Source organism: Lasioglossum baleicum, chromosome 8 (assembly GCF_051020765.1).
Source record: "Lasioglossum baleicum chromosome 8, iyLasBale1, whole genome shotgun sequence".
Classification (NCBI taxonomy): Eukaryota; Metazoa; Arthropoda; class Insecta; order Hymenoptera; family Halictidae; genus Lasioglossum; species Lasioglossum baleicum.
Window position 1 is genome coordinate 13,957,505 of NC_134936.1, and position 18,928 is coordinate 13,976,432.

Genomic DNA, 18,928 nt, shown 5'->3' on the forward strand with positions numbered 1-18,928 from the left:
CGATCGAAAAACAGTTCCTCCGAATTCTATTTCCGTCGGAGCAACGTTTGCCTATCGATCGCGATCGCTGCGCAACTCTCTCTCTCCCTCTCTCTCTCTGTCTCGCATATCGGCCGATCCACTGGCCAAATATTTCTCGAGCCACGCTCCGACAGAAAACAGACGAACGGAAACGCGCAGAACTCGAGGGACACTGGACCGACCCCGACAGTCGATTAACCCTGTGTCAATAACCGGGCAACCGCCTCAAACTTGCTACTATTTTGTCCGGCGATGATTTCGCGCAGAGAATTGATAGCATACTGTACGAATTTCTTCGCGAGCTTCTGCATAATTGCGACTTTACTTATCAAAATATTCGTCTGACTCTTCTTCTAAAGTCGAGTATCTCGAAAGCTCTGAACTTAATTCTGAACCGTTCTCCAAACTGGTGTTACAAGCTCATAAAGAAATAGCCGATGCTATCCATCTTACTCGACCAAGTCGACGAATCTGCAATTGAAGGGAAAGCAAGCATTCCATAGCGTCTAGACCCCGAAGAGGGGGGACCGTTCACCTCGGGAAGGTGGAATCCGGGATCGGAGTAGCCCAAAGAGCCTGGAAAGCCGTAAAGCCAGGAAAAAGCTGGCGTTTCTTAGACGGAGTGGCTGGAGTTGCTGGCAAAGAGTTCTGGTAGAGACGTTGGAAGTTGGGCTGCGAAGTTGAAGTCGCCTAGCAGGAGCTAAGCGATGGAGGCTTGGCTCTGTGGCGAGCCGGGGATCCGAGGGGGCAAGGAACTGTCGGTGGGCGGCATGGCAGCGGGCGACGGCAACGGCAACGACGACTGCCAGGGCTCATGGGGGGCAGAGGGAGCCTCGGCAATGACGGCGGTATAGGGGCAATGGAGGGCAACGCACCCAGTCAGCCTTGGCATGAATTGAGTCTAGCAATGCGAAAGTAAGGTTAGCAGGCGCATTAGCGCCGCGTCCAGCTAGTTCTCCCTGCTCGCTCGCTCGCTTGCAGGCCGAGTGCATCTCTCTCGGCTGCATCGCTTGCTCGTTCCACCGCCGCGGCAGGATTATATATCTTTCGTGGTCGGCCGGTCCCCCTCCTCTTTCTCGGCCCGAATCGGCCCGTTCCCGGGTCCGCGGTTCTCCGTCCCGATCGAGGGATCGCGGTATCGAGCTGGCGATCCAGCACACGGCCGAATAGACGAATTATTCCAGAAGCCGGTGGAAATCCGAACGCGATCTGGCAAGCGACCAGACGGCCGCGGTAAAACACGCCTCGCCGGCTGGCAAGTGTTTTCCGAAGCAGCCTATCGATCGCGGGACGCGTTCCTAACAAGTTTACCGTCCCCCGAGCGAGCGACGTTCCTCTGTTGCTTCCAGGGCCCCCGTAGTCCCGACGAACACAGAGGATGAGAGTCTAGCCGTAATCTTCGAGCGACTGTGCTCCTCGAACCACGGGCTTTTCGTGAGCCACGCTCGCGTGATTCCCGCCGCGGAAGCGTTCCTGATAGCGGAAATAATTACCCCTATTTGCGTTACAGTTACTCCGGGCTCTGCCCCTCGCACCCCGCCTCCTCGACGAGCAGCATCCTCTCGAAACTCGGGGAACTGTGCGCGACCGAGAGACCGGGAATCGAGCGACACGGAGAATTTCTTCGTCACGAGTTTCCTACGTCGGATGGCTTGTACCTTTTCCTGAGGAACTTCTCGCCGGGAAATCGTCGCCGGTCAGGAAATTTTCTGGCATGCTCGAGGCGATGGCGATCGGGAGAGGAACCGATCGCCGGAGAACGCTGCGACAGGGCATAAATAATTCATGCTCGTAAAGAACTCAGCCTTGCGGTTGGTTCGCCGCGAAATCCTCGCGGCGATAACGTTGGTCGTGCGTGTCGTAAATTTCCCCCGAAAATAGCCCGGTCGTTCTTGAATAAGGAATACGGGTCATGGAAATTCGATTGGATACGGAAAAGATTGAATCCGCGCAGAGGTCGGGAGTCTCGCGGCGCGGCGAGAGCGTGGACGCAGGCGATGCAGGCGATGCAGGCGATCGCGTCGGAAAAAGAGGCATGCTAGAGGCGCGCCGAGGATTGCAGCCGTGGTAGGGAAGTCGGAGGGGAAACATAGAACGTCAGCGAGAGGCGGTGGAGAAAGAGGAGAGAGGAGAGCCGAGAGAGAGAGAAAGATAAGGCCGGTCGGAGAGAGACGAGAGAACCGCGACGCGAACGAATGCGCCGAGGAGAGCGAGAAGAAAATAGCGAGGGACGAGCGAGCGAACGAGCTCGACGCTCGATGGTGGGGGTACGAACTGCACGGAGTGGGGGAGACGCGCCGGTTTTGAAAAAACCGCAAAGCTTTAAGAAGGCGCGCGTCAACCCCCCACCCTCGAGTGCTACGCGAGCAACTAGCGGCCGACATAGACAAGCCGAGCGCATACACTATTGCTGGAAAATAGTTGGATCCACGTAGCCGTGGATCGCGCCGGAAAATCCTCCCGGGAAATCGATCGGTGAAAGTGTGCCCTCTTCGACTCGAGGACGTCCGCTTTTTCGGGCAACGGAGCCCGATATATCGCGTCGAAAATGAGCCTGCGAGGCTGCCGCGCGTACTCTTCGGAAAATTCGTTCGATCCGGGAGACACGGAGTACGTCGATCGCGGTGAAATATATCGTCGAGCCATTTATCTGTCTTTGAACGAGTGGAACGATTCTGTCTTCAGACCGAGCACCAAGATTTTATGAATTTCACAAAACCTGCATCACCCGGATGACTGTGGAACGAAGATTTGCTGGCCGTCGGACCTCGAAATCGTCGGGAGTCAACGTACCGGGCAAGATTCCGCGTTTTCTGGAAAATGTGAAACGCCGAGAAGCAGATGCAGCTTTTTATCGATGAACGTTTTTCTCGTCGGTGCACGGAGAGCGGAGAAGATTGGAGATCGTTAAACGAGAATCCGGCGGCCCGTAGATCTGAAAATTGTCTTGGCTCGGGGTCCGTGGAATTTTCTGAAAAATGGAAATAACCATCGAACGGAGGAAAATACGAGCCGGAATCCAGCAGCTCCGACTTCGTTTAACTCCGGCGGCAACGTGGCGGAATCCGGGGTCGAAGAGGCGCGAGTTTGGTAGCCTCGTCGCGCCGTCGCTTCGCCGATCGAGATTTTCACGGTGTTATTTAACCCGGCTGGCTTGCCGTGAATTCGAACGCAATTTCCGAGAACGATACAGCGGCGGGATCGAGACAGGGTCGAGGATGGGAGTCCGTTCGAAAAACACGGCTTTCGATTAAGCCCGATCAAAAGTGGCTATCTTGGATGGCGTCGACGCTGGGCCCCGGCCGCAGCGACGATCGGATTTCGTCGAAATTCAATTACCATGTCCGGAATCGGACACGCACCATTGCCGTTCGGAAAACGGCGAGGAGATCGCGCCCTTACGGCCAGCCACCAGAAGGAAATTCAATTTGCCGTATCACCGTGATCCTGGCGTCGCGACGCGTCCCGTCGCCCCAACGTATCCACTGGATAAATGACTGCCGCCGTCCACGGAGCTCTATGTGTGTGTGTGTGTGACCCCTGCTCGTCGATGTGTCTGTCTTTTGTGTGCGCGTGTGGATGTTCTTTGGGTGACGAAGTGCTCGCCAGCGATCGTGCAACGTCCACGATCGTTCACGCGTCGCGATTCACCGTTGCCGCCGTTCCGGGATTTTTTCCGATCGTTCCCGGTGTGTCCGCGCAATTTGTCAGACCCCCGGGACCGTTATCCGCGAAGAAATTTCCGCGCGGATCGATTAAATCGCGGCAGATTTATACGGGTTTGTTGGCCCGCTCCCGGCGACCATTTCGCCCTCGTGATTTATCGCGAAACGCGCATGCCGTATTATAATTTCGGTGGCACGGGGGGGCGAGGGCGGCGGAGAACTCGATTGGCGGGCAATTTATTACGCGAACCTCCCGGACGGCTTGCCGCAAAGTGTCCGAAAAACGCTCCTTGTCGAGCGGCGCCCATTTTTCTTCCACGGAAAACTTTGTCGCCGATTTCTTCCTCGCGCGACGAAACCTTCATCCTCGTTCGCTTACTCGCGCGCGCGCGCCTTTGAAAATTAAATCCCTCCACACGTTTAATATTCCTCCGTCGCGGGCTGCGAACCCTCTGCGATAGCGAATCTCACACGATCCCAGAGAGTCGCATTGCAGCTCGCCGTGCTTTACAAACCCGGCCGACCATCCCGAGGATCGTAAAATTATTCAACGGACCGTGTCGGCGCACGGATGCCGCCGCCGGTGATCCGCAATTGCATTTAGACAGGTGGCCACGCTATGACATGCCGGACCTGTAAACCGCTTACGCCGGTGGCGATACGCTCCCGGAGCACGTGGAAAATTGGATCGCGAGCGTACGTACCCGGGCGCATTGTTAGCATAACCCGCGAGCGTGTCTCGCGCCTAATTCTCAAGCGCGAGCCGTCGAAGCCCCGCGATCGAAGCTTAGCAGACTACGTTGTCCATCTACCTCTCTGGCGCTCCTGGTCACTCCCATTGGTCCTAGTGACGAGTTATTCTTCGCATCTTGTCAAAGCTCCGACCGAAAACCGTCTATTCTGTTCTCTTTTTGAAGAATGGGCGTGGTCTCCTTGGATAGGCGTGGTTTTTCTGCTCTTTCTACCTTCGGGGCCAAAGTAGGGCCACATTTGCTCTAACAGAAGCTGTTCCTTTTTAAATCTCGCCAGAGTCTATTCATCTTGTTCTGTCTCCGAGCAGATCGTCCGAAGTAGGCGTGGTTTCGACAAAGCTGGGACAGTGCTCCCCAGAGCAATTCGTGTTAGCTGCTACAGTAGGGCGCTCCAAAGTCAGCTGAATCTCTTTAAATCTTGTCAGAGTCGTTAGGGAAGACAACCCATTCTGTTCCTTCCGTTGCGAAAGCTCTAAGTGGGCGTGGTCTTACTCAGCAAGAAGCCCCTGCTGCTCCGAGATCCCCGGCTCGAACACGGTTACCCTAAACGATCGGAAAACTCCGTTGGTTTATCCAGTGAGCACCTATCGGTGCTTTCCATATTGCTTCTTCTCGAAAACAAGCTTTCACGCGAACATTTCGGGGGCTGGCTTTTCTCAAGGCCGTTCCATCGTTCGGAATTCAATCGGCTCCGGGAGCTTCAATTTCCTGGCAGCAGCATTTCCTCGCGCGAGCAGGAAATCGCTTTTCTCGCCGAGAGCGACGTCGGGGATAAACAAGTCAAAAGCCGCGGCTCGTTCTTTATCCGCGATCTACAGGCGCGCGGGCGCGCGAGCGAGCGGCCGGGTACCAAGCCGTGTCCTCGCATCATTTGCGAGATTAAAGTGCAGCCCCCGAACACCTAGGCACGCTTGCAGCTGAACCTCCCAGACCTCTGAACCCACCGGAACAACCTCAGGAACCTCGTCGCCCTCGCCGACGCGCCTCACGTCCGAGAGATCTAATCTTTTATCGCGGCACGTCCCGAAATCTCGGTAATCGCAGCCGTTCCCGTCGCGAAGCTCGTTGCCCGCGCCCGCGCGCGCGATTCCCGGCTCCTGTCGCCGGGATTTCGGAATTCCGGGCCGCGAGAACGTTCGAGTGAGAAATAGAAAATAATCTTAGAGTGCTCCGAAGTGGAAAGCGTCCTCCTTCCTTCCTCCCTCGAGCGAGCGGTGATCGAAAGCTGGATTTGAGCGTGATTCGCCCGGTTATCTTGGAATGGCCGCATTTCTCACAGTGTCTATCGGCGAGCTCGCGAGTGCTCAGAATAGTGAAATAGAGGCGACGACTGTGCGATCAATTAGGGGATTTTTCGAGCAGAGACGTAGAGCGCGGGGGTTACCGTGTGCCCCAGGAACCGTTTCGCAGCCACGGGATTGCGGGTTTTAAAGGTGAAACTGGGTCGTACGAGGAAGGAACGAGACAGCGGAAGGCCGGCCCCGTGATTAAACTATCAAACGGGAACTTAATGGCCGCCATGCATCAACCGAGGTATTCTCCGGAATGCTTAGGTAGATGCATTGTCCCGGGATCTCTGAATCACCCCTATCTATCGCGAATTCCTACGAGTTGCACCGCTAACGCTGGTCCCGCTCGCTCTCTACGAGGAGCCTTGAAATCGGACCGAGCCATCCTGCGATTCCTTTCAACGAAAATCCTGCTCACCGAGCTAGTTTAGAAAGGCTCTTTCAGCGGTTCCGCGGCGAATCTAATCTAGTACCCATTTCGACAGACAATTCTCCGCAATGAACGCAAACGTGAAGTGGTGACAAGTACAGTGTACAAAGGTGTGAAATCATAGATCGAAAAATAAATGTTCATAATGCTAGAAACCTTTATAAATTAATTTCCAATTATCGATCGATCTCTGCGAGTACCCGCACAAACGACTGTTCGACTGAGAAAGGACGGAATTTACAAAGCTACGCGGAACAAACGCCTGCTCTATCTAAGTAGAAACGTCTGGTAACGAACAGACACGAAAGCCAAGACGGAGAATCTGATGGAATCAGCTCGTTCCCGTGAATTCGAAGTTTCGGGTTGCGGCAAAGTTCGAAAGCTCTTTTATTTCGTGGCGTTTCTTTCGCTAGCGGGATCGATCCGCTGCGAACGAGGGTTAGAGAGCCTAGCAGGAGGCGAGAGGTCGAAAGCTTCGAAAAATCTGGGTCAGCAGGGGCCCAGTCGCGCGGGTGTCGAGGCCGTCTATTGAATAGGCGGCGCGAGTAGGTATCGCGCAATCGATCTAGCTGAGCCGGGTGTTCGGGCCGCGTAAATCGAATGTACGAAATTGAACCGCACGTTTGGGAAAGCTGGCGCGGAGCGCGGTTCCCCGGTTGGCCAGTGACACATCGGGGAAATCAGAACACCGGCCGACAGCAAATCCGAGGAGGTCAAGGGTCGATCCGCTCCTGATCAAAAATTGAAATCTCCCTTAAAGCGGACAGCGCCTCGGAAATAAAGGACGTGGCGAGCGAAGCCGGTTCTAGACAAGGGGACGGAGGTGGGGATCCGGAGGGAAAGGGCAGGCGGAGAGTAGAGTGGCCGTCGCATGGAACTGCGCGCCGTTCAACGAACATTTACCGGCATTAAAACGGCTAGAGGGGATTATCGGGCTGTACGGTTTACGGACAATTATGCGTCGCACCGCGGCCGACGAAATCCGAGGACAAAGGCCGGACGAATTAGCGCGCGACGACGAGGCTTATGCAATTTACTGTGACGTCGCTGCGGCGCGGCGCAGCGGTACACTCGGGAACCGTACTGTGTCTGCTTGGAACCGCACATTGCCGCTTCGAATGTCTAAATCGCCGCGTTCGTCGATAGACTGCTTCTACCCATTCGCTGGAAACGTGAGAAATGTTTCGTTTCTCTCCTGCTTCTTGCAATCGATGGAGAATATTTCTACATTGCTTGCAGATCCTTGGTCCATTCGTTTCCATTGCTGCGTCGACGAAAATCCTTTTGATAAAGGACCGTTCATATTTTGTCAAACGCAACTCGCGATGGGACACGTACCTTCGCCGCAGTTCAGAGGAAATGCAATCGGCCGAGTTCATACGGACAATTTAGGACAATTTAGCACGATTTAGGACGCAGGACTGCCGTCCATACTTTACGACGTATCGTGCACCGGTTCCCTTCCTATTCGCACGCGATCTCGCCTAACCTCGGGCACCGCGTGCTCTCCGATTACAAAAAAGCCCCTGGATAGATAATGAGCGTGCAACCTGGCTACTTAGTAACTCGAGCACTCGGTGCCGGTGTGCACACGGCTCCCAAAAACCGAGGTGCACCTCTCTCGCCATCTGGCACTCATTGTCCGCAATCCATGGATCCATGGATCTACGTGGCAACGAGAAACCCTCTTTATGCTATTCTCGCACGCCACGAAGCTGCGGTGTCCCGCTCACCCGAGCTTCTCTATCTGACAATAATGCTCGCGAACGCGATGCGGTTTATGCGCCGACACTACAAAGATCCCGATCGTTTAAGCCGATGCCGAGGGCGCGCAAATATTGGCACGTCGACAAAGCGACGACAGTGGCCCCGGTCGACCAGTCGAGATCGAGAAACTGTAACCGGTTAGCCGACGCCAATGCACTGTGAGAGGGTGCCCCTATGCCCTTAGGGCCCTCCTGGGCGGGCACACGGTGGCAAAGAGGGCGGACAAACTGCCGCGGCAGAGTTTTGCGGTGAGCACCGGCCACGATACCCTTTCTTGCGATTTTTAAAGCACTTCCTGAGAACTCCGCTCATTCCCGTGAGTGCGGTGTCGGTCCAAGCAATTTTTATACGAAGCACTCGCCGAACAGTCCGCGCAGAAGTTAAGCTAGTAGAGTCGGTTTCTTTTCCATTAGGGGCACGTTCGCCGCCATTTTCGAGGAGCAGCGAGCGAGGAAACGAGATGAGAACCCGCCTAGGTACTCGGAAGTGACTTTCAGAAACGGACCGGTCCGAGCTCGTTAACGATTTTCTCCGGAGCCGGTACGTCGTGACGAAGCGAGGCGCATCCATCGACCCGGCAGAAAGCGGAGGCTGCGAATTCGGGCAGAAGTGCCGAAGAACATAAATAAAAATCGGGACACTTAAAACGGGAAACGCGGTTCACGAGGCAGATCTATTTCGTCTCGAGATAATTGAACGAGTGCCTGGAAGAGAGGCGTGTGTTACAAATCTTCTAGAACGAACTTCCCTGTGCAACGAGTGCAAAAGTTCTGTCGTATTTTAAAGAAAACATTACAAGCAAAATTACCTGCTTAGTTAAAATACGACAGAACTTTCCCACGAAATGCTTTTACTACCCGACAATTGCAGTAGAGGTTCTATATTATAGAATGTAACGCCAGCTTTCATTGTTCTACAAGATGCAACATACGCCATTCTGCTAGACACCCATCCAATTACAAAGTAGGATGTAGCGTGTGCCAAAAATCCATTCGTGCCTCGAAGGCTGGCAAATTGTACGAGCACTCGCGGTTCGGTTATTAAAATTCCTGCAGATCCAGTTAGCAGATGCAAATCTTCCGGCAGCGGAAAAAACGAAGAGTGGCTTTAGATTCCGAGTCGGTGAGCGTCGCGATTAATCCGCGGCGGGTCGAGCCGGGCCGAGCGGAGCCGAACGGAGCCGAGCGGAGCGAAGCCGAAGAGCAGAGCAGCAGCCCGAGGCGCCTAAGCGCGGGTTGTGTGAGCTGCAACTGCTATCGAGCACGCGTGATATTAAAATCAGGTCACTGCCGCTGACTGCGGCCGCAACGACCGCTCTCGGTATTTTCAGACCGACTTGAACGTTCCCGCGCGACCTGCGCTCGCTCGATGCACAAATCGGGAACGCTGCACCGTGTCACCGAACGGTCGATAGCATTAATAGATCGTCTACCTGCCCCTGCAGCCACCACGGAGATCAGGAACGCTGGACAGAGCTCGCGACTCGCAACTCGCCCCATTTCTTTTTACCCACCCTTTAAAATTCGGAACATTTTCATTCCGACATTTCAACCATTTGTCGACTACGATTTTCCAGTCCAGTATGCACCAAGTCCATTTCGATCTGGATCCATATTATTCATCTTATATCGCACAACATTTTCCATTCCTTAATATTTGGTGTGCAAATAAGTTCCTTCCCCTTTCTTGCTACGATCGTAACTTCTGACTGAATTCGAATTACTTCCCGATTTTGGTGACATCTGAAAGAGAGTTCTTTTAGTTTTAGAGGTCGTGATGAGGGCTCTAAGAGTTTCCAGTCCTGTGCAACAATTTCAAGCAATATGGCGTACGGGAAACATCATTTGCGTCACTGCTTACTCTTTACTTTCCAGCTTAGGAAATCAGCTGTTGAAGTTACTGAAATAGTTTGTACGGCACTGGGAGAGAACGCTGTATCTTACAGAACATGCAAAAAGTGGTACCAACGATTTAATGCCGGAAATTTTGTATTTGGAAGACGTCGATCGTTCCGGTGCACCGAGAATGTTTGATGACGGTCAGTTAGAGGAATTGCTCAACGTAAAATCCGATCCAGACGCAAGAAGAATTGGCAGAAACATTGGGAGTCGCCAGACAAGATTTTATTACATTTTATGTACGTAAAATTTGAATTTGGAAAAAAAGGGGAAGAACTTATTTGCACACCTAATATTAGTCATACATTTCTCGATCAAAAGCGCTAGATAAAAAGACCAATCTACACCGCTGTCTCCCAGAAAAGTCGTATTTTTACGTTTCCGAGGCACAATTTGCATTATTCGGCAGCGCAATTTGCATTATTCTCACTGCGACAGCTACATGCTGCCGAAAAATGCAAATTACGCCTCGTAAATGTAAAAATAGAACTACCGTGTGGGAGACAGCGATCTAGATTGATCTTTTATCGAGCGCTTTTGACTATTGAAAGATGAGGAGGCGCATTCCGCACCCTCGCAATCGTGGAGACGAGACCACCCCGAATATTTTACTACTAACTAGCAGATTCGTCCCCAACGGATGAAGAAGTTTTAACCCGTGAAGATTGCGGATCTTCGTGCGTTCGCAGGTTGTGAAGCTTTTGAAACAGCGGTGAAATTAAAAATACAATAGAATTTGCATGAGCATCCGCAGGTCGACAGTAATGCGCACGCGAGGCTGATTAAAGCGGCGTATTAAGGTGAACACGGCAGGTAGGTGAAAAATCGGATAAAATAATAACAGAAGCAACAGTGTGTCTCATCCGAGCGATTTAATCTGGCATCGTCGAGCGCAATCGTCTCAGCTGTGTTTCCAGGAGGAGCATTAACGAACGTTAAACGTCATTCACGATAGCAACGAGAGCACGCATCGTGTGTGCTGCTCCCCTAACGTCTTTCTTTTACAGAGCCGTTTGACGACGATCAAAGTTCCCTCGTCGAATGGGGATTGCCCCTGTTTCTTTCAGCGTTTACAACTTTTTCCGATCGAGATTTCATCTGTCCTGCGAGGATCTCTTTATCACTCTATCTCGAAGCAGCGACCGAGGTTTTGAAGTGTCGATGCGAGTGTTTAACCCGTTAACCGCGTAATTTACCGATCGCGAGCGAACGCACGGGCAGAAAATTAAAGGTGAATAAATAACGATCCGAAACGATGTAGCTCGCGCCACTGCCGCCGCGTCTATTATGCATACGCGAGCCGCGCAGTGTGCACTGTGCACCGACTGTTCTCCACGTTGCACGCGGCGCGATCGCGAATAGGTCGTCCGCGATCGGCAATTATGCTAATACAAGCGGAACGGTGCCGGCGAGCCGTGTCCCGGCGAGCGTACGCACACGTTTATGAAACATTTATTTGTCGCGATACCAATGCCGAATAAATAAGGAAATGGAAGATTATGCCAAGCCGGAGTAGTACGATCGAGCGGGCCGATAAACTCGTCTTAGGCCGACCGTTCCCAGGAAGTCACGCACGCACGCCTCTTAAGTAATTGCCGGTCCCCTTTTCTCGCGAAAAAAGCGTCGCACCGTGCTGGCTACGACCACGATTTTCAACAACCGTCCGAGGTTTCCCGGTCAGAACCGGGACTCGAAGTCCGAGCACTCTTTCGGTCCGGCCCGTCGCGGAAAAAAGTGAGAAACGCGCAAAAAAGGGGGATGCGGGCATGAATGTTTAAAATCGCGGGGGAGCGGCGGCGGCGGGACGGGGGGCGTAGCGAGCATGAAAAGTCATCGTAAAAGGGCGGAACGCGGTCGTAAAGTTGAACTCCGAGCCGGGTGTTCAGCGACGCGAGGCCCGTGCCTGCAAGTCGCTCGTTTGACCTACATTGTTCGGCTCGAAGTCGATGCAGGAACAGCGGGCCAGCCGAGTCGAGGCGAGCAGCTTCGAACCGAACCGAGCGACACGCTCCTCGTTTAAAACCGAGCCTGCAGTCGTCGGCGCCGCTGTATTCCGCTTCCGATCTCGCACCTCTCGCTCCTCTCGCTTTCGCGTTCGATCCGTGCCCGATATGTACCCGGCTACGCTACCCTGTTCGATTCCGAACAGACACGGAATTTCCAACGAGCCGCGGTACGATCATGCCACCCTGTCTTTCTCTCCACAGCGTTAGGTTGCGGTCACACTGGGCGTTTTCACTCGTCTCGAGGCAACTAAGTACGGGAATATGGGTGCGGTGATTTTTGTTTCTACATAATTATTAGGTTGGAGGGAAAGTTCTGCCGTGTTTTCAATAAGCAGGTCATTTTGCTTGTAAATGAAAACCACTGACAGGTTATCTGAAAGATGGTAACAAGTTGTTACAAATAATCGAGATTAGATCATCGAATAATATTAACCCTCCACTGCATGATTTTTTTAATTGGTATGAAAAATTGAAAGAAGGCCAGCTTTTGTGTTCTATTTAAGGGAAAAATATTTTTAAAAATTGAAACTACATTTTATCAAATGAGATAAAATGTGTAGAATAGTTAGAAGCACATTTTTTGTTTACTATATACCAGATTTGTTACTGTGTCAGATATTATACACTATGCAGCGAAGGGTTAAACAATTTTATAAATTGCTACAAACGTTTTTTCTCCAACCTCATACATTAGCTTGATTTTGCCGCGATGTTCACCGCTCCGCTATATCTGTACTAGGGTGAACCTTAGCTATATCTGGTGATATTTTTTTTCAGAAGATAATTCCTGCAAAAGGGTGAAGTTGATCGGATAACGTCGAAGTTGCGAGAAACATGAAATTTTATAGGAATGGGAATATATTAAGGAAAGACTTCTGATTGTGACTAAACAAGAAGAACGTTGAAAATCTCGCTAAAAAATTTCACCAGGTATTGCTAAGGTCCACCCTAATGTGGCACGTCTTCCCGAAAACTTTGGACATATCATTTTTTCATGAAATGGAACAATATTTTTGGCGGGGAGTGCGTGGCCAAAATTTCATGGTCGAAAAATAAGGTCCACCCTAATCTGTACTCCAACGCGAACGACTTCATCGCGTCGAGACAGGTAAAACAATTGGATCATTCCAGTTTCGTGCAGGAAGCTTCAAAGAACAGGCTGGTATCCTCTTCAATCGGAATGGAAGGCAAGCGTTTTTGTAGGAATATCGAAAACCACGTACCCGGATTGATTAAACTTTGACAACGTTTTTCGAACCTACAGATGCTTTCATATTGGATGCGATTTTCATTCCTCTCTGTATGCAACAGAGCCACCCGACTGAATGCACCGGCGTACAAACGGTTCAAAGGCATTAAAAGCATCGAAACAAGCGAGAGGATACGCGGCGTTGCCTACAATCGAAAATCGCAGCGTAACCGCACCCTTAGGCGTGTCCATCGATCCCGTGGGACCCGTCGCGAACTATGCTCGTTACGCTTCCCAGGAATCCCATTCGCTATAAGTAAATTTGCGTCCATCGTTGTTTTGAGAATAGAATGGCTTTGCTCTTTGTAACAAAGCTCCCCTCTCTCGCGCGCGCCCCTCGTCGTTGTAACTGTGACGAGAGAGAGAACGGGGACAACGCTCCCATCTGGTGGAATGAACAGCGCCTGAGATACGGCAACCAGCCCGGACGAGGTGGTAGACGAAACCGCTGCACTCGGGGGCGCAGTCTGATTTTTACGCGCCTCCCTCGGTACAGCTACCAAATTACGTTAATAAAGCTTTTAGTACGGCGCCGGAGCTGGCGAAAGTATTTCGTCTTGTTTTGTCTTCCTTCACCTTTTTATCGGCCTTCTACGATGGGTTCGGGAAATTTATTTAACGAATATTTCAGCAGCTGTCGGCCGTAAACGGAAATGAATGTGGTTCATGTTGCGAATGATTAGACTGCGGATTTCTTGCGGTTATGATAAAAATAGGTGCGACTTAAAACAGTGAGAAGATTAAGAATGTTCTGTGACATCAACGAGCTAAAATTAGTGAAGTGAGAACTTTTCACTTGGCCCCTGCTTTTTGCAATCGATGAAGAACATTTTTACTTTGCATACAGATCCGCAGTCTGCTAATAATTAATCCTTTGGAGTCGAGTGCTTCCTCCACACAAAATCTGTATCATTTAAAATCCTATTTATAGTGAGTATACGAAGTATTCGTACACCCTTCAAACACGAGTAACTTTTTCAAAATTAGACCCAACGGCTTGTGTTATTTTGAGACGTTATAAGATCTATAGCGTACAACTATAAATTTCCAAGAGCATCTTTCACAAATAGCACCAAAGGGTAGCGTCTGAGATTTGTTTAAGAAGAGTCGAGGAGGCAGACAGGGCACCCTCGCCCTCGGAACCTCCCCGGCCGGAAAGCAACCCCTTCCCCAGAGACGAGTGTTTTCTTAGAGATAGGAGGCCGCGAGCTAAATCGAGGATAATTGCGTGGCCGCGGAAAGTTCTGGCATAATCGCGTCGGTTCCCCGCGCACGTTCAACTGGAATAATAAGGACAAACCGGAAGGGATTTCGAGGTAACTGCAGAAGAGCAATGGTCTCTCCCTCTCTCGGCGGCGTTCTGGGGAGGCCGGTTACGATCGATGAATAAGCCAGACGAAGAATAAAAACGAATCCGCGTCGGCTGGAAGCTCGGCCGAAATAAAAGCTAAAAATGTCCCCGTTGGCCGACGCGGCGGGTAATGCCGCATAATGGAAAAACAGTGTAGAGGGTGTGCATTGTTGCAGCGTGTCGCGTCCATTCGTCGGACAACCGATTCCAGGGGGTTGTCCATTATCTTTTTACCCGGCTGTTCCCAGAACACAACACGCCCCCGCGGCTCCTCTTCGTTAGCTACGACGCCGACGTTTCGGGTTCTCGCGCTGGTAACTTTGCCACTTTCGCGACGCGTCCAGCGCGAAAGTAATTCCCTGGACCGTGCTCCTTTTCCGGAGAAGAGGAGATTGGAAGCGGGGGAAAGCGAGTTTTGATTCGCGACGAGGATTAAGAACGCGCGAATGCAGCTGCAGTGTTCGCGAAGCGGGGGCGAGAGATTCTGCTAAGCGTGGAGTAAGCGGATTTCCAGCAGCGATGCTAACTTTTTCTTCGGCGTCCGCCCCCTTTTCAGGTGTCGTCGCCTCGTCGGAGACCTTGGACGATTTAACGGCGCATTTGTCGCAGTGGCAGCCCGCGTCCCCGCCAAAAACGAAAGCGAAATAGAGGCTCGTTTTGTGTCGGAACTCGGGATCGGGATAGAAGAGCGCGAAGTCACGGCAGGCGGCTCACTCGCGGCCAGGCAGCAACTGGGGCGCGAGAATCCCGTTTTCCACGCCTGAAGACGCGCGACCGACCGATTTTCGAGCGGGCCGAGCGTATTTTATTCCCCGCGTTCTCGCCCGGTCAGAATTAACATTGGCCGCCACCGAATTATCGACGGGAAATCGATTTCCGAACGCGTCAGGGACACGCCTCCCCAAGATACGTGTTCACTGACCTAAACCCTGACGGTTACACGAAAACGACGTTCCTCCCCTCCTCTTCTCTCCTCTCCGATCATCTTGCTTCGCCTACTCGCGCTTCCTCCCGCTCCGATACAATGAAAATTACTGTAGAACCTCGTTTATACGAACCTATTAACGCTAAACATTATTACGCGAACTCCTGGTTATCGAAACGATCTTGACCCCAATGTGTTCGAATAAACGGGGTTATACTGTAATTTCTACAACGCGTAAAACATCTATGACCCCTTAGATATTTTTGCGAATCAAAACTGACGATAAAATCGCGCTCGTTTACGGGACGTTTTTACTCCCTCTCGTTATGGACTATCTCGCGACTTCGATCGAGGCGCTTGTCGCCATTTCCTCGCCCGGACTCTATCTGCTTTTTGTCTTTATCTGCTTTATCTGCTTATTAATACTACGTAATGTGGCCCGTCATACCAAACAACTTTTGTAGGAACACTATTTTGATAACGACCATGTCTTCCGAGACATCCGGCTGATCTCGTTTCAGCAGGACACCCTGTACATATATGTACCGAATTATGTACATTTTGAAAATTTCTCCATGTTTAAAATGAGTAATTAAAATTTTTTTAAATGTTTCCATGTGTAATTTAATTATTTATTTTGTTTATAAAGCACTTTCTCGCTATTTCGCAAAACTGACATATTCCCTAAGTGAGACTTTTTTATGCGATCCCTCTCCACCGGATAAAAAACAATTTTCTTTAATATGTTGTGAAAAATTATTTGTTATAGCTATTTATGAAGTTTGTGAATATTTTTTTGTGCGGTTTTTTTTCTGCAGTCCCTATCTACCGCACAAAAACAGGTTTCACTGTATTTCCAGCCCAGCGATGCGGTAAAGTAAATTTTCATGAACACAACAGCGTGTTCAATGTATACTTGAAAGAATAACCAGCTGATTAAGGAGTTAATTTCCGATATCGAGACTGTACTCACGTCTTGGGCAGACAGAATTCTCGTGGCAGACTGAATGGTGGTGGTTCCGGAGTGTGGCCGATGATGCAAGGACTCGGCGGTATTGTCTCGAGAGCAGACGCTCTTGTACCAGGGCAATCCGCTCGAGCTGTCCCGTCTGTTCCGATATTTCCTCCACATGTGTCTGGCAGACAGACGAAAGGGTTATTTATTGCAAAGATCCACTGCCCCCAACCCCTTGCCGTATATTAAAACCGCAACTAAAAAAGTACGCAGCAGACAAGATTTCAAGAATGCTGTTGCACTACTTCCAATTTGTTAAAATTGTTAAAAGAAGAAGTGCATTGTAGATAATTTTTGTTTTGCATATAAAGTCCGCAGTCTACTTATCACGCGTACCCTGTGAGATCTCAGCCACGAGTCTGCACGGCAAAGGGTTGAAAGAATTTCCTTTCCGCTACGGAGCCAGACGGCAAAGGGACGAAAGGAACGTGCCCCCAGCCAGAAGAGTAATCCCTCGGGGTGTCTCGGGATTGAAACAGTTAAAAATGAATCAGCCCTTAGCGACACGGGCCCCGGCGTGTTCAACGAATCAGCGACACGACCGCGTTCTAATTAGTAGTAATTTCTGCACGAGGATTCGCGCGTCCGTCGCGCCGGGACGTTCGTGCAGCAACGACGCCAATTATTTCGCCGGGAAATCTGGGAAACGTCCCGTTGTAATCCCGAGAACCCCTCTCCCTCCACGCGCTCGTCCGGCGAATAATTTCGCGCACTTCCGCCACCGCGTCGGTTCAACAACTATCGAATAAATTGTTACCGCCTCTCCCGAATGAACCGACGTAATCCTGAACCCGGCCGCCGCAATTTCTGCAATAACGCGGGATTACCAGGCGCCGCGAAAATTTTCCGAGAGCCGCGCGCCGGACGCCTGGACTTTTTATCGCGCGGCTGGAATTAACGGAACTTACGCCCGAGTTAATTTCTGCGGATCAAGGGATCGAGGAATCCCGCCGCTTTGTATCCTCGCAGACGACTGCCGCGATTTATCGGCGGCCGGCCATTTCCGACGGTTTTCATTAGGCTCGCTACTGCGAATTTTATGCATTTATAAAGAAATTGGCTGGCTGAAATACGAAATGATGTTGCTTTTAATTGTTGTTGCATAAAAATCCGCAGTAATAACGTACGACAGTAACGGAATGGTTAAACGATTTGGCAAACGAGTGGTTCATTCTGCGTGCATTGTTGGCTTGGAACAGAATAATAAATATTCATTTTTCACGTTCCCTTAAGAGTTGGATATTTCTTCTCGAATCGAGCGGCCAGCTGCGAATAAATTATGATCGACGCGATCAAAAGGTGCGATCGATCCAGGGGACTCGCGACAAACGGCGTCATTGTCGTGAGTAGGTTCGACAGTGATCGAGTCGCGCGCCAGGGCCGACTAAGCCTTTAATTGCTTCATTAATCAACGTCCCGGCTTTCGCTTTCGCGAGGCTGCAGCGTGCGTGTCGTCCTGTTTCGCAGTTATAACGCGACTGTCCCGGTACCGTTAACTTATTCGCTGACTTAACGGTCTGCCGAGCCGTTTGCGCGGTTAGGCGAATCTCGTTCCTGTCTTTCAGCTGGCGTGGCGCTCGTATTTCGCCCGAAATAAACACAGTAAGTCCTCGACTCACGCTATTATCAATACGATCTGCTTTGTACTACTACATGTATGTACTCGTTTGAAGTATTTCTCATTCGAAGTTGATTTATCATGCTACTGGCTGGGGACACGTCCCTTACTTCTGAGGTAACCCTTCACTGCGTGGGTGGATTTCCTGGATCGCGGTGACCGCTAGATCTTACGCGTTTAAGAAAAAGATATTAAAGAAACTCGAGAATATAAAAGTTGCAATTTTTATTTCGCATAAAGAGCCGCAGTCTAGCGATCACAGCGATCCGTCGTGAAATTAGACGGTAGATTCGAGAAGTTTCACAACTGCCGGGAGTTAAGGAAGAGCGTGCGAAAATTATTGCAGCAGCAGTTTCCGCGCGGAACGACTCGGGGAGAAAGGAATCCGTTGGAAAGAAGCTATGCAAGCGAGGGAGAAATTTCCGCGGCGCATACGTAGCAAGTCGCGAGGTAACTGTGTTCATCTTACCTGACGCCGAAGGCAATTCCCAGCGCGACGATCAGCGGCAGCAGCGTCGAGATACACGCTAGAAAAACGGTCTGTATATCTGAGAAACCGGCGAGTATACCTGCAAAACGCGAATGTTCTGTTACAGTCAAAATATCACGGTGCACAAGCACTTAATCTCGGCTAACTAAATACACCCGAAACATATATCAAGCATCGCTCTGAATTGCCACTCGAGTCACCACTATCGAGAATCATCATTCGCAAATGAGACGAGCCAGTGTCAACACGCGTGTGCGCCATCACCGCGCGTTCGCCTAATCACGAGGAAAATTCTCTGCGAAGACAACAGCAACGATGACATCCATCGCAAACTAGCTTCGAACCTTTTTCTGTGCTGTCTTCCGGCTAATTATCGATGAAACGTATCGGCAGGTAACCTCTAGCGATCAAGATGCTTCGAGAAGAAGGTGCGACGTCGCATTCGAGGACAA

The 18,928-nt window shown here is 51.0% G+C and overlaps 1 protein-coding gene across 1 annotated transcript in view; it reads right to left on the reverse strand.

Moving 5' to 3' along the window:
- LOC143211274 (uncharacterized) overlaps positions 1–18,872 on the reverse strand; it is a 62,296-nt gene extending 43,424 nt beyond the window's left edge. Inside the window, exons 1-2 of the mRNA XM_076428785.1 lie at positions 18,456–18,872; positions 16,327–16,489 (exon numbers count right to left, since the gene is read on the reverse strand). Coding sequence (XP_076284900.1) covers positions 16,327–16,485 — 159 coding nt within the window. The 5' untranslated portion in view covers positions 16,486–16,489; positions 18,456–18,872. The remainder of the gene's footprint in view (positions 1–16,326; positions 16,490–18,455) is intronic.
- Between the last annotated feature and the right edge of the window lie 56 nt (positions 18,873–18,928).